Source organism: Oncorhynchus mykiss, chromosome 28 (genome assembly GCF_057628025.1).
Source record: "Oncorhynchus mykiss isolate SJ-2025 chromosome 28, ASM5762802v1, whole genome shotgun sequence".
Taxonomy (NCBI): Eukaryota; Metazoa; Chordata; class Actinopteri; order Salmoniformes; family Salmonidae; genus Oncorhynchus; species Oncorhynchus mykiss.
Genome location: NC_143049.1, coordinates 7,615,350 through 7,630,614, shown reverse-complemented (window position 1 = coordinate 7,630,614; position 15,265 = coordinate 7,615,350). Strand labels below are relative to the sequence as shown.

Here is a 15,265-nt window from a genome sequence, read left to right as displayed (position 1 = left end):
GTTCTCAAATTGGCTTCCATTTCTTGCAGGGCCGGTGTGTAGCCTGGTTTAGCTTCACTAAACCAGGCTACACACCTGGTTTAGGCTGCACACGGCTAAAAGGCTACACACCTTGCAGAATACCACATCCCTTCCCATTCTCCCTTAGTTATTTGGGAGAAACTCTCCAAATGCAGGTGTGCCAAGTTTGTAGCATCATACCCAAGAAGACTCTGTAATCTCTGTCAAATCTGCTTCAACAAAGTACTGCGTTAAGGGTCTAAATACTTATGTAAATATGTTTTTGTATTTTTTGCAAAAATTTCCCAAAACCTGTTTTTGCTTTGTCATTATGGGGTATTGTGGGTAGATTGATGAGGGGGGGAATGATGTAATACATTTTAGAATAAGGCTGTAATGTAACAATTTCGAGAAAGTCAAGGGGTCTGAATACTTTCCGAATGCACTGTAAGCAGATTAATAAATTAGCTACCACCTCAACTTATTTTCCCAGCCAGAGATCAATTAGCCTAACTAAATATATAGACAGAGATTCAGTGAAACAAAATCACATTGATTATCAGACAGGCTTTTTTTTTTGAGTAAAGAGCAAAATCCACTTAAGTTAACATTGTAGCAACTTGTTTCCTCTCTTTGTGCTTTTCTAAGACTGGCGGTTTCCTGGTCTCCTCACTCCACTGCTGCCCGCTTCATTGTTCTCAACACCAGTTTAAATCAATATACTGTTTTCTAGAAATCATGCTGTTTGGGCTCATTTACATTTCTATGATGTCGGACTGGGCCTGGGCTCGGGCTTCAGCTCAACAGGCTGGGCCAGAGAAATTAATGGCCATGATGAGGCTGATTGTTTCTGCAAAAGCAGCGATGTCTATGGCCTGAGACACGGTAGTCAGCAGTTTATTTCTGACACCACAGGGAGAATCATGCCCAGCTTCCCCATCTCTTTCTGCATATTATTGGTGATGTCAGCTTGTGGTGTCAGTACCGGGCTCTAATTTTCAGGCCCGAGGAGAACACTTTTGGCTGTGGTCAAAATGACCCCGAAGGACTGGATTTTTATTTCATTTGAAGTCTTTATACAGAAACACTAAGCAATTTATGTATATTTATTAAGAACAAGTTCATTGACAAGGTCATTAACATTTTGAAGAATTGAATAAACCACCTATTGGCTATGATATAAAATATGCCTCTGGGTTCAAAATGACCCCAGTATGAGGGTTAATTGTTACCCAGAAATGAGTTGATATATATAACGGCTGCATTGGGCCTTTAAACACTAATTTATAGTCACACTTGATTAAAAGACCTATTAGATTGCTTGGATCGATACATCGTGAATGGCTGAGCTCACACTTGTGTCGTGTAAATTATGCACTGATGTTTTGATTTATGCAAAATATCAAGTTGTTTGTGGTGTGCACAGATCTCAAGTTAGGATTCACCGTAGAGAGGATTTTATTATGAACCCTCCCTCCCTCTCAGGTACTTTTTACAGCTGTTAGATGGCCTTGAATATTTGCACAGCCAGGGAATCGTTCACAAGGACATTAAACCAGGAAATCTGCTTCTGACTACCGACGGGGCACTCAAGATCTCCGACCTGGGCGTGGCAGAGGTGAGATGTCATCTCACCTCAGTCACCTTTACCTGTATATTACCTATTGTTAGGGATATGCATGTTCTTAACTATATTATGCAGACATCATTCTTCCCTCTAATGAGTGTGCTGATTTTGAGCCTTTTCTCCCTATCTCTCGCCCCCACCCCCCACCCCCACCAGGCTCTGCACCCGTTTGCAGAGGATGACACGTGTCGTACGAGTCAGGGCTCGCCGGCGTTCCAGCCCCCCGAGATCGCCAATGGCCTGGACACCTTTTCAGGGTTCAAAGTGGACATCTGGTCCGCAGGCATCACACTGTGAGTAATAGCCATTGCAATGTCCAAGTCCACCCTGACCCCTAGCTCAGCACCTTCTGTTGATCTGGAAGGATAATCAATGGTAATGAAAATAGCTCCACCGAGCGCTTTGATTACCTATCTGTCCAACATACACTGAGTGTACAAGAGATCTGCTCTTTCCATGACATCGACTGACCAGGTTTATCCAAGTAAAAGCTATGATCCTTATTGATGTCCCTTGTAAAATCACCTTCAATCAGTGTAGATGAAGGGGAGGAAATGGGTTAAAGAAGGATTTTTAAGCCTTTAGGCAATTGAGACATGATCTGTGTTCGAATACTTGTACTAACTGCACTAACCATACTATTTGTGACGTGAATTGAGTATTTAGTATGTTTTTTGGTCATAGTATGGGTATAGTTAGTATGCCAAAAGTTCCCGGATGTCATACTAAATTCTCCAAAATATGAAGTATACACGCATAATTCAGGAAATGGCCGTGGCTTCACATCGTTTCCAGATTTGAAGAAAATATCGGAAAATAGGCAGTCGAAATACGAGAGAGGATACAAATGAGTTGCTTTAACTAATTATAACAGATGTTGAGCAATGTAATAAAGTAATGCCTTTTAAAACAGGTTACCTTACATGTTATATTGGCTGACAATTTGTTAGCTGCGCTGTCGATAGTGTTACAGCAGGATGTTGATACAACAGTAGCTAAGATGGGGAGAAGTCTGTCCATAATAAAGCGCTGCTCTGCCTTAACAACACTATCAACAAGGCAGGTCCTGCAGGCCCTAGTCCAGTCGTGTGGTCAGGTGCCACAAAGAGGAACTTAAGAAATGTACAATTGGCTCAGAACAGGGCTGCACGGCTGGCCCTTAAATGTACACGGAGAGCTAACATTAATGATATGCATGTCAATCTCTCATGGCTCAAAGTGGAGCAGAGATGACTTCATCACTACTTGTTTTTGTAAGAAGTTTTTACCAGCTGAATGTACCGAGCTGTCTGTTTAATCTACAAACACACAGCTCTGACACCCATGCATGTTCCACAAGACATGCCACCAGAGGTCTCTTCACAATCCCCAAGTCCAGAACAAACTATGGGAGACGCTCAGTTTTACATAGCGCCATGACTACGTGAAACTCTATTCCACATCCAGTAACTGATGCAAGCAGTAGAATCAGATTTATTAATTTTTTTAAAGATAAAAATACACCTTATGGAACAGCGGGGACTAAAGAGACACACACTGGTACAAGCACACGCACAGTGGTATTATATTGTAGTGCTGTAATATTGTTATGATTTACTGTTTGTCTTTTGTTTTATGTGTGGTGTAAGTGCCTTAATGTGATTGGACCCGAGGAAGAGTAGCTGCTGCCTTGGCAACAGCAAATGGTGATCCCTAGTAAATACAAATTCCCCGATGAATTGAGGCTGTTCTGAGGGCAGGGGGGTCCTTAATGTTTTTTACACTATTTTCAACGGCTTTCTTTGTATTATCATTTTGAGAGGTAATTATACCAGGTCATAGACCATGCAAGTTAACAGATCTCAGATATGAAGTCTCAAACTCATAATATGTGATGTCTTGCCTGTTTCCCTTTTTCCATGCCGTAGATACAACATTACAACGAGTCTTTATCCGTTTGAAGGTGACAACATCTATAAGCTATTTGAGAACATTGGGAAGGGAGACTACAGTGTTCCAGAAGAGTGCGGGCCTGCCCTGTCAGACCTACTGCAAGGTGAGGATGACCATGATGAAGACATCTCTGAATAAAAGGTTGATTTAGCTCGAGGCTTTAAACAGCCGTTAGTCAGTCAGTGGCTTACTCTGGTCATGTAGAGTAAAGTGAGAGCTTTCTTCCAGGTCAACTCAAATGCACCCGATTTCAACTACTGATGGACTAAAATTGAATGTTAGTGCTGGGCTGGAACAAAAGCCTGCACCTGCTATCTATCCCGGACAGGAGTTGGCCACCATTGTGTGTTAGGGGAATCACTGGAATACATTGAAATGCCCTGTGGTATTTTCTGAGCTTGTCCAGTAGATGGCACCATAACGTTGACTCCATCTGTCTCCTCTGCATCAGAGGCCTGTAAAACCTATCATACACTCTATTGAAATTCCTCTGAAGAACCCTGCCGCTATCACTTTCCAATTGACATAGGAACAGAAGTGGACTACGCATATGGTAGAACCTCAGACAATGAGATTTGGCCTTGGAGACTTAAGATATAAAAGGGAGATATCTTCTTCAGAAAGAGGAATGTTAGCACGCCTTGTGGTGCAGTCTAGATACTTCAAAATGATTTCATTCCCGGGGTGTGTGTAAGTTCACGTGTGCGTGCGTATACAGTAGTGTTTCCCTCTGTGACATTCAAAGGAACCTCATCTGCATCAGAGATAAACCTTTGACCTGTCCTACACTTGGGTAGTGTAGGACAGGTCAAAGGTTTATCTCTGATGCAGATGAGGTTTGTCTGCAAGCTCATCATAGCTTTTGCAAAAGACCCACACGCATTTTGTGAACGAGACTAGATTCAGAATAGAAGTATTTTTTCCCCTTTGTTAAACTTCTTTTTAGTCAAAGCAATTCAAGCTTAAAAATAGTAATAGAAATTGGTTTGATATTTCTCTAGTCAGCACTGTCATTAATGCAGACCACCATTATCTGACTGTCCATTTCCTCTTGACGTGTCTGTGCGCATGCCTGCTTGTATGTTAGATATGTGTGTATGGTGACGCAGCCCAGTTCTAAGAGCCAGCCTGCAATTAGCGTCTCTAAAATAAACTCGCTGCCTGACACAAAGGTGTCCTTCAGCACGCCCATGAATGCCATCAGCACGCATGGCGTACCTCCCCCAACCTGTAGAAAGTAGAACCCATTAACGTAGTCATGCTGATAGCTCTGCACGGCTATGGCATTGAAAAAGCATTAGTTCATTTTGGGGACCTAATTGGAATGACTGTGTTAGTGTAGGTTGATAAATGTCTTGGCACTATATATTATCACATTTATTGCAGCAGTGTGCACATTTTGCGATGCTCTAGTCTGACCGTTTTGTCATAGTATTTGTATTATGAGCAGTTCATCGTTGTCATTCTGTCCTCGGATAGCCCCCCCCCCTTGCTTTGGCAGCGTGCTAGGCAGTAATAAGGACAGAGAGATGGATAGTAGGGATGTGCAAGATTAGGGCCAACCCCATTTTGACGGCTGGTCGTTTGTTTGGCTGATAGGCTATTGGTCGACCAAGATTTATTTTCATCAAGCAGTAGTAGAAAAAACAAAATGTACACCATGATTTATAAGACACCTGTCTGAGTGGAGGCCCTGGGGATGGCACAGTGCATCAGTCTAAGAGATGTGCTACTGAAATTGTTTGTGGTTATTATGTACGAACAATTGTGCAAAACAAAATAAAAACTATTATTTTATAACATGCGCTTTCTCCCACATTGGATAGTGGTTGCTGTTCTGACACACATCAGTGCGCTGTTAAATTGTTGCCTTTTCCTAGACCTTGTTGCCAAGTGCAAAATAGCAAAGTTACCCAGCATATTGGCGTTGAGAACGATGCGGCAAGCAGCAGCAGAATTGGGAGATGAGAAAACAGCCCTTGACTTAATTGTCTAAGAACAGTGAGGAGAGAGGAAACCCCAACTTAATTAGGTCTGTAATCAACAGCCTAACTGTTAAATGTGCCTGGCTTTATAAACCATCCATATATACAGAAGTAAGACAGATCCTGCTTCTGTTGCCTGTTTGAGTGGTTTGTTTTAATAGCCTACTGATCCCGTGAGCACCGAGCCTCACGCAACAATTTCACAAATTCGGCAGTTTTTAATCTTTGCTATGCTTTGACACTTTTTATTGTTAGACCAGCCTCTCTGGTATTATCCAAATTGTCGGATTCATATTCATTATCGAAATAATAACCCTCTTTCCTTGATCACCTTATTGTTATAATTACTATTATGATCATCATTATAATAATAAGTAATGTCATTATCATTAGTAGGCTTATTAGAGCAGCCTTGTATTACCACCATCAAGCTGTAGGCCTAAGAGCCCATCCTGTTTAGTCTTAATACCGTAACTTAGGAAAGTATTCAGACCCCTTGACTTTTTCCACATTTTGTTACCTAACAGCCTTATTCTAAAATGTATTAAATTGTTTTTTTTCCCCTCATCGGTCTACACACAATACCCCATAATGGCTGCAAATGTATTAAGAATAGAAAACTGATATTACATTTACATAAGTATTCAGACCCTTTACTCAGTACTTTGTTGAAGCAACTTTGGCAGCGATTACAGCCTCAAGTCTTCTATGACGCTAAAAGCTTGGCACACCTGTATTTGGGGAGTTTCTCTCATTCTTCTTTGCAGATCCTCAAGCTCTGTCAGGTTGGATGGGGAGCATCGCTGCACAGCTATTTTCAGGTCTCTACAGTGATGTTTGATCGGGTTCAAGTCTGGGCTCTGGCTTGGCCAGTCTAGGACTTTCAGAGACTTGTCCCGAAGCCACTCCTGCATTGTCTTGGCTGTGTGCTTAGGGTCATTGTACTGTTGGAAGGTGAACCTTAGCACCAGTCTGAGGTCTTGAGCGTGCTGGAGCAGGTTTTCATCAAGGATCTCTCTGTACTTTGCACCGTTCATCTTTCCCTCGATCCTGACTAGTCTTCCAGTCCCGGCTGCTGAAAAACATCCCCACAGCATGATACTGGCACCACCATGCTTCACTGTAGGGATGGTGCCAGGTTTCCTCCAGATGTGACGCTTGGCGTTCACGCCAAAGAGTTCAATCGTGGTTTCATCAGACCATAGAATCTTGTTTCTCGTGGTCAGAGAGACTTTAGGTGCATTTTGGCAAACTCCAAGCGGTCTGTCATGTGCTTTTACTGAAGAGTGGCATCCGTCTGGCCTCTCTGGCATAAAGGCCTAATTGGTGGAGTGCTGCAGAGATGGTTGTCCTTCTGAAGATCTCCAAAGAGGAGCTCTGTCAGTGACCATCGGATTCTTGATCACTTCCCTGACCAAGGCCTTTCTCCCCCAGTTGCTCAGTTTGACTGGGCGGGCCAGCTCTAGTAAGAGTCTTGGTGGTTCCAAACTTCTTCCAGATCTGTGCCTCGACACGATCCTGCCTCGAAGCTCTAAGGACAATTCCTTCGATCTCATGGCTTGGTTTTTGCTCTGACATGTACTGGTGTGTGCCTTTCCAAATCATGTCCAACCAATTGAATTTACCACAGGTGGACTTCAATCAAGTTGTAGGAACATCAAGGATGATCAATGGAAACAGGATGCACATGAGCTCAATTTCGAGTCACATTTTCAGACCCTTCGCTATATCTAAATAAGCTAATAAATTTGCAAAAATGCATAATTCTGTTTTCGCGTTGTCATTACGGGGTATTGTGTGTGTGTGTGATCCATTTTGAGAATAAGGCTGTAGCGTAAGGAAATGTGGAAAAGGGGAAGAGGTCTGAATTCTTTCCGAATGCACTGTAAATGTGTACTCTTCCTCTGTATTATAATTATTCCTATTTCCCCCTTTTTTATCTCCCTTTTCCACTCCTGTGTTCTTACATTTAGCTTCTTTGTCTTCTCCAGGAATGCTTGAATATGATCCTGTCAAGAGGTTTTCAATACAGCACATAAGGCAACACAAGTAAGTGACTGACGTAATCCATGTTGAAAATAGCCTAAATGACACCTTCCAAGTCTTCAGTTCGATTCCATTCATCTTCTGATTCGATTGAACTGAAATGGAATTGACCCTGACAATACTCCAGTCCATGTGCCCTCTTTGCCCTCAGCTATGCTGTGAAGTCTGTCACTGTTCATCCAGACTGTTCCACACAGAGAATTAGAATGATTCTGTTGTGGTTCTCTGGTTCTACTGCTCCAGCATCAAAGACAGACTGCCTGAGACCTGAGGAGGCAAAGGGATGGGCACTTTATATCACACAATCTCAAGCTATGAGTTTCTCTAAGAACCTCAGACAATTAGATTTTTTGCCTTGGGGAGAGTTCAGCTATAAAATGGAGATATCTTCTTCAGAAAATAGGAATGTTAGCACACCTTATGGTGCAGTCTAGATGCTTCGAAATGAAATAAACAAGTAATGGTACGCTAGAAACCGAGAAGTCATAGATCTTTGTTTTTATTAGTATGCAATAAGCAGGCTCGACAATAACACTTGTCCAGGGAAAGTACAATTTCTTTTGGACAAGCAAATTATAGATTTTAAGTTGTCAGAATGAACAAATCAAATAAATCACTCAAGAATCACAATATTAGGCTGCTCCAATCACAATTTGATCATAGTGTCCTCTGGATGCAATGTGTTGCGCACTGTCCTCCCAATCTCTCCAGAGCTTATCGGAGTAGAATTATTGTAGGCCAGCATTGATAGGCACGAGCGGTCTTTCAATGATATGAAGTCGCAAGTTGGGTTTTATTGTCAGTTAATTTTGCACGCCCAATTTTTCAGTTTTTGATTTGTTAAAAAAGTTTGAAATATCCAATAAACGTCATGATTGTGTCCCACTTGTTGTTGATTCTTCACAAAAAAATACAGTTTTATATCTTTATGTTTGAAGCCTGAAATGTGGCAAAAGGTCGCAAAGTTCAAGGGGGCCGAATACTTTCGCAAGGCACTGTACAACAGACTATCAAGATAACCAGCCAAAAACTACACAATGTTTTGAATTGGTTATCTTGCTATTAGCATGTATTAATATCATTGTCATGTCTGATGTCCTAAAAAACCTTCCACCGCCACTTGTGTATAACTGCAAATGGCAGACACTCAGTTGTGCAGTTGATGAAACCAATGCTGCATACTCTGGTTGTAAACTGTCTCAAGTGCTGAAAATCTGGTGTCGAGAAATAATTCTGACACCATTGGAAAGCTGGCATTCTCCACTATGCAATACTGGCCGTAACGGAAATATTTTTAGAATAGCCTACTTGACAAGTAACTTCTATGTTCTCAAGATCTTCCTGAAAACAGAATATTTTAGCATACAAATAGATCAACAAACATGTTGGCTAGTTGAAGTCAATAATAATAATTCAAATTTTCAGTCACCTTTTTGGCTCACGGTGTTGGCCCATTTGTTGGTGGGGGACAAGAAACTTGAGCTTTTGGAAAAGTCAGAAATCTGTCCTACTTTTCCAAATTGGCCCCAAAAAGTTTATTTCAAGCCCTATAATACGGTCTATTCCATCCTTGTGATGTGTGTGCATACAGTTGTATTTTCCTCTGAAATTAATAGCCTTGAAATTATTAGACCTCCAAACATATGCTTAATATTATTATTTGTTGCATGCTCGTTGATACAGACAAGATGCTCCGATGACATCAGTGGGCTAGGAAAGTATAAACTAGAGGTCGACCGATTTTATGATTTTTCAACGCCGATACCGATTGGAGGACCAACAATAGCCGATACCGATTTAATTGGCCAACTTTAAAAAAAATATATATATATATATTTATTTATTTATTTATTTATTTATTTGTAATAATGACAATTACAACGATACTGAGTGAACAATGAATACTTTTTTATTTTAACTTAATATAATACATAAAAATCTATTTAGTCTGAAATAAGTAAAGAAACATGTTCAATTTGGTTTAAATGACGCAAAAACAGTGTTGGAGAAGAAAGTAAAAGTGCAATATGTGCCATTTAAAAAAAAAAAAGCTAACGTTTAAGTTCCTTGCTATATGGAAGCTGTTGGTTCCTTTTAACATGAGTCCTCAATATTCCCAGTTAAGAAGTTTTAGGTTGTACTTATTATAGGACTATTTCTCTCTATACCATTTGTACATCATATACCTTTTGACCATTGGATGTTCTATTAGGCACTTTAGAATTGTTAGCCTAATCTCGGGAGTTGATAGGCTTGAAGTCATAAACAGCATTGTGCATCAGGCATTGCTAAGAGCTGCTGGCAAACGCAGTAAAGTGCTGTTTGAATGAATGCTTACAAGCCTGCTGCTCCCTACCAACGCTCAGTGAGACTGATCTATCAAATATCAAATCATATACTTAATTCTAATATAATAAACACACAGAAATATGAGCCTTTGGTCATTAATATGATAAAATCCAGAAACTATAATTTTGAAAACAAAACGTTTTATTCTTTCAGTGAAATACGGAACCGTTCCGTATTTTATCGAACATGTGGCAACCCTAAGTCTAAATATTGCTGTTACATTGCAGAACCTTCAATGTTGTCATAATTATGTAAAATCCTGGCAAATGAATTACTGTCTTTACACAGTTGGCAACGAGCCAGGCGGTCCAAACTGCTGCTGACTCTGCTTGCACAGAACGCAAGAAGTGACACAATTTCCCTAGTTAATATTGCCTGCTAACATGAATTTATTTTAACTACATATGCAGGATTAAAAATATATACTTGTGTATTGATTTTAAAAAAGGCGTTGATGTTTATGGTTAGGTACATTTTGTGCAATGCATGTGCTTTTTCCGCAAATGCACTTTTGTTAAATCATCACCCGTTTGGCGAAGTTGAAGTAGGCTGTGATTCGATGATAAATTAACATGCACCGCATTGATTATATGCAATGCGAAATAAGCTAGTTAACCTAGTAATATTATCAACCATGTGTAGTTAACTAGTGATTATGTGAAAATTCATTGTTTTGTTTTTAATTAGATAAGTTTAAAACTTCCTTGCAACTTAACTTGGCTCCTTGCAGCCACAAGGACCTTTTGATGCTGCACTTGCGTAACAAGTGGTCAGCCTGCCACGCAGTCTCCTCGTGGATTGCAATGTAATTAGCCATAATCGGCGTCCAAAAAGGCAGGTTAGCGATTGTTATGAAAACTTGAAATCGGCCCTAATTAATCGGCCATACCGATTTATACGGTATGGAGGGAGAGGAAGAATAGAGAGGGAGAGAGGCTGGCCAAAGCATGCTGAAGTCTAGTTACCAAATGTGCCTTCAACTTATCTGTAACGAATGTTTAATAAAATTATATTTAAACTTATTCTGATTGTCTGGTCCCTCAGCTGGTCAAAATTTGAGATCAATATATCAACCGGAAAGTAATACTACACAGATTTCAAAAGTGGGTCTATGTGTGTGGCAATCAAGATGTGCCTTCAGTCATAAGCAAAATACATGTACACGCATGCGAACCATGCATACTCACTGAAGTCTTGCAGATGTTTTCTTGGTTTTGTGCATGTTCCAGGTAATTGCAATTTCTTCTTTCGTACCGGTACTCTGAAAAGGTAAACAATACTTTCTTGTAGATATTGCCTCACGTTTCTAGCAGCTGAAGGACCGGCACCACGGACAATCGGCAGAGTAAGATCAAGTATCATTTTATTCAATATTTCAACACTACCTGGTCTACAGGCAAGCTGAAATACATTTTCTCCTTTTCTGTGTGTGTGAAAGAGACCGGAAGAGAGAGAAGTATTTTCAAAGTGCATTCTGACACTTGACTAAAATAAACTCCAATGACTTTGATGACTCAGTTTCCATGGTTACTAATAAGTCATCCTTTTTCTACAAGGGGGTCCTTGGCCCTCTTGCAATTTGGGGAGAGAAAAAGAGTGCGTGAGAAAGGGAAAGAAAGTAACCCTAGGGAGAGAACAAGAGGGGCGAGAGAAAGAAACTCTAATCACCCCCTCAGTAGCCCTCCTGCTGAAACACCCTCCACAACTGACTCTGATGGTGCCTCATTTAAACTCTTTATAGCAGCATGGTGCTGGGTATATAAGCAATGAAGCATACATGAATCCCCCCCCCCCCCCCCCCCCGTCACACACTGAAATACACTTTCTATATCTGGTTGGGTTGCATTAAAATGTAGCTAAATGTCGGCATATGAAAACTGACTTAAGTTGTGATACAAACATGTGTGTCAGCCTATACTGGCTTACCTTTTGCCAAGATGTGTTTAGTAACTAGTCATACAATTCCCCCCACCCACTTTGCCTTCTGCCCTTAGCTGGGTACGTAAAAAACACCCGCCAACAGAACCACCGGTGCCGATCCCTGCCAGCGCGGAGAGCCGGGACGTGTGGCGCAGCATGACGGTGGTGCCCTACCTGGAGGACCTGCACGGGTACACCGAGGAGGAGGACGACGACGAGGAGCTCTACGACCAGGAGGACACAATCATCTACACTCAGGACTTCACTGTGCCAGGTAAGAAGGGAGGAGCCCTACATAATTCCACTTTATTGGGGTATTGTGTGTAGGCCAGTGACAAAAAATCTCAACTTAATACATTTTAAATTCAGGTTGTAACGCAAAATAATGTGGAAATAGTTGGAGTGAATACTTTCTGAAGACACTGTATATGACTTCCCTGTGCCAGGTAGAGGGAGCGAGATAGAAACAGACACACACATGGATTGGTGGCGGGCTCAGGAAAGGCATGGCGAGTTCAGATGGAGGATAGACTACAGTCAGTAGGAAGCAAAATAGATCAGAACTTCAAGTGCCTATAGTTTGTTTTTAAAAGGCTTTGGGGGAACAGTGTTGCAGCCTTCTCTTTACATGTTTCAGTTGTTTTTTGAATACTGTATGCCACAAAGACGGGGCTTAACCATGTCCTTTTTTAAGTTGATGCTACCAGTTTAGACTGTTAAACGTTCAAAGCTCGGGGGGGACCATTCAACTGGAAATATAACATACTACCTCCGTTAACTTACTGCACTAAAGACATTTTGTAGGTTGGGCAAGCCTCACAGTTTGGACAGTTGGTATACTCGAAAATCAATAAATACACATCTTTCCTGAGTCTTGGTTATAATGGCTTAAGAGGACCTAAACCTAGTGCTTGAAGAATTCTGATTTTGTTAGCTAGACTTTTCTCTTTATTTTCATTCAAGTCTTGCTTGGCAACAAAGGGACTGTAAATATAACCGCCGTGTTCCCTGCCAAAATCAAATTGTTCAATGGAGCCGCAGAGAACGTGAATGGCGGTGATTATCTAATAATACACTACATGACCAAAAGTAGGTGGACACCTGCTCGTCGAACCTCTCATTCCAAAATCATGGGCATTAGTATGGAGTTGGTCCCCCTTTGCTGCGGGGACTTGCTTCCATTCAGCCACATTAGGCACGGATGTTGGGCGACTAGGCCTGGCTCGCAGTCGGCATTCCAATTCATCCCAAAGGTGTTTGATGGGTTTGAGGTCAGGGCTCTGTGCAGGCCAGTCAAGTTCTTCCACACCGATCTCGACAAACCATTTCTGTATGGACCTCGCTTTGTGCACAGGGGCATTGTCATGCTTAAACAGGATAGGGCCTTCCCCAAACTGTTGCCACAAAGTTGGAAGCACAGAATTGTCTAGATTGTCATTGTATGCTGTAGCGTTAAGATTTCCCTTCACTGGAGCTAAGGGGCCATTTCCACTCTGTAGTCCAATGGCTGCAAGCTTTACACCACTCCAGCCGACGCTTGGCATTGTGTATTGGGATATTGGGCATGTGTGCTGGTGCTCAACCATGGAAACCCATTTCATGAAGCTGATTGTGGACTTCAGGAAACAAGCAGAGGGTGCACGCCCCTATCCACATCGATGTGACCGCAGTAGAGAAGATGGAAAACTTACACATCACTGACGATCTGAATTGGTCTACCCACACACACAGTGTGATGAAGGCGGCGCAACCTTAGGAGGCTGAAGAAATTTGTCTTGGCCCCTAAAACCCTCACAAACGTTTACAGATGCACAATTGAGAGCATCCTTTCGGTTTGTATCACCGCCTGGTATGGCAACTGCACTGCCCATAACCGTAAGGCTCTCCAGAGGGTAGTGAGGTCTGCACAACACATCACCGGGGGCAAACTACCTCCCCTCCAGGACATCTACACCACCCGATGTCACAGGAAGGCCAAAAAGATCAAGGACAACAACAATCCGAGCCACTGCCTGTTCACCCCGCTATCATCCAGAAGGCGAGGTCAGTACAGGTGCATCAAAGCGGGGACCGAGATGCTGAAAAACAGCTTCTATAAACAGCCATCACTAACATCAAGTGGCTGCTGCCAACATACTGACTCAACTCCAGCCACTTTAATAATGGAAAAATGTATGTAATAAATGTTTCACTAGCCACTTTAAACAATGCACTTCATATAATGTTTACATACCCTACATTACTCATCTCATATGAGCAAGGAATTTTTTAAACCATATGACCTGACTACACAAATAATCTGGTCCCGTCATAGCCTGTCAGTTTTTTTTTTTTTTTTCTTCAGCTGATTGATTACTATGCCATACCCTACAGCTAGGGTCCTGAGTTTGTTAGTTTAGCCTAGTACCACACCAGGAAACTCTGGGCCCTAGAAAAACCATTCCCATCCCCCGGCCTCTGTGGGACCTGTGTTGCCACCTCTGAAATCACCACACAATGTTACAAAATAAAAAACATATCCTATTTGTATGATAAAATAGTTTTCATGTTTTTTTGTGGTGGGCGTGGGCCTCCATAGTTTTACGTGGCTCAGTACAACTACGACAGTTTCAGAATGTAACAGGTAAAAAAAATCTATAAAACAAGTCTCAAATATTAGGAAAATGCCTATCAGCTGTTTACAAAACAATGCGCTGCAACGAGAAGCGCTCTTGGTCTGTATATGTCTCTCTGTGTTTGTGACTGTCACGGTGTTCTGTGTTGACCAGTCTCTATTCCCTCTCTCTCTCTCTGTCCAACAGGCCAGGTGCCAGAGGAGGACTTAGACGAGGGTGAGGTGGATCGGAGCCGGGCCCAGGCCAAGCCTGTTTGTGTGAATGGAACAGAGAGCAAGGCCAAGCCAGAGTGCAGGTCCTCGTCCTCATCCAACCCCTCCCGCAAAGGAGTATCCACAGCCAGCAAGATACGCAAGCTCTCCACCTGCAAACAGCAATGACTCCACAACCCACCTGGTGAGAAGGGTATGTCATTTTGGATGTGGTAGGTGTAATATTTTTTGCACTCTCTCAAAAAGCATTTACTCCTGAGTGATGGAGGGAATTGTGAATGAGACATTTGTGCTGGTGGGGGGGGAACTTCTTCTTCTGAAGAGAAGACCGAAGGAAAGACGGAGGGAGGGAAATGAAGACAGATGGAGGGAGTTACAGGAGGAGAGTGGAAAACAGATCCTCAGACAGTGAGGGAAGGGAGGAGAGAAACGGATGAGATTCAGCTGTCTTCTGTATGAGTCATCTCCATCACACCACTGCTCCCTAGGCATCCTCTCAGAGATGACACACACACACCACAACTGCATTAGGATGGCACACCTCTAACAAAGCCTCTCTCTCTTTTACTCACACATTTA

The 15,265-nt window shown here is 42.0% G+C and overlaps 1 protein-coding gene across 6 annotated transcripts in view; it reads left to right on the top strand.

Moving 5' to 3' along the window:
- LOC110508403 (serine/threonine-protein kinase STK11) overlaps nucleotides 1-15,265 on the top strand; it is a 47,246-nt gene that overhangs the window by 30,150 nt on the left and 1,831 nt on the right. The window contains exons 5-10 of one of the 6 annotated variants that reach the window (XR_016492922.1): nucleotides 1,486-1,618; nucleotides 1,784-1,920; nucleotides 3,570-3,662; nucleotides 7,536-7,593; nucleotides 11,934-12,133; nucleotides 14,661-14,870. Coding sequence is in view for 3 of the 6 variants with exons in the window: in XM_021588914.3 (XP_021444589.2) it covers nucleotides 1,486-1,618; nucleotides 1,784-1,920; nucleotides 3,535-3,662; nucleotides 7,536-7,593; nucleotides 11,934-12,133; nucleotides 14,661-14,854 (850 nt within the window). In the remaining 3 variants the exon portion in view is untranslated. Of the gene's footprint in view, nucleotides 1-1,485; nucleotides 1,619-1,783; nucleotides 1,921-3,534; nucleotides 3,663-7,535; nucleotides 7,594-11,933; nucleotides 12,134-14,660; nucleotides 14,899-15,265 lie in introns of all 6 variants that reach the window. The other 5 variants (XR_016492920.1, XR_016492921.1, XM_021588914.3 and 2 more) reach the window with 5 other exon arrangements.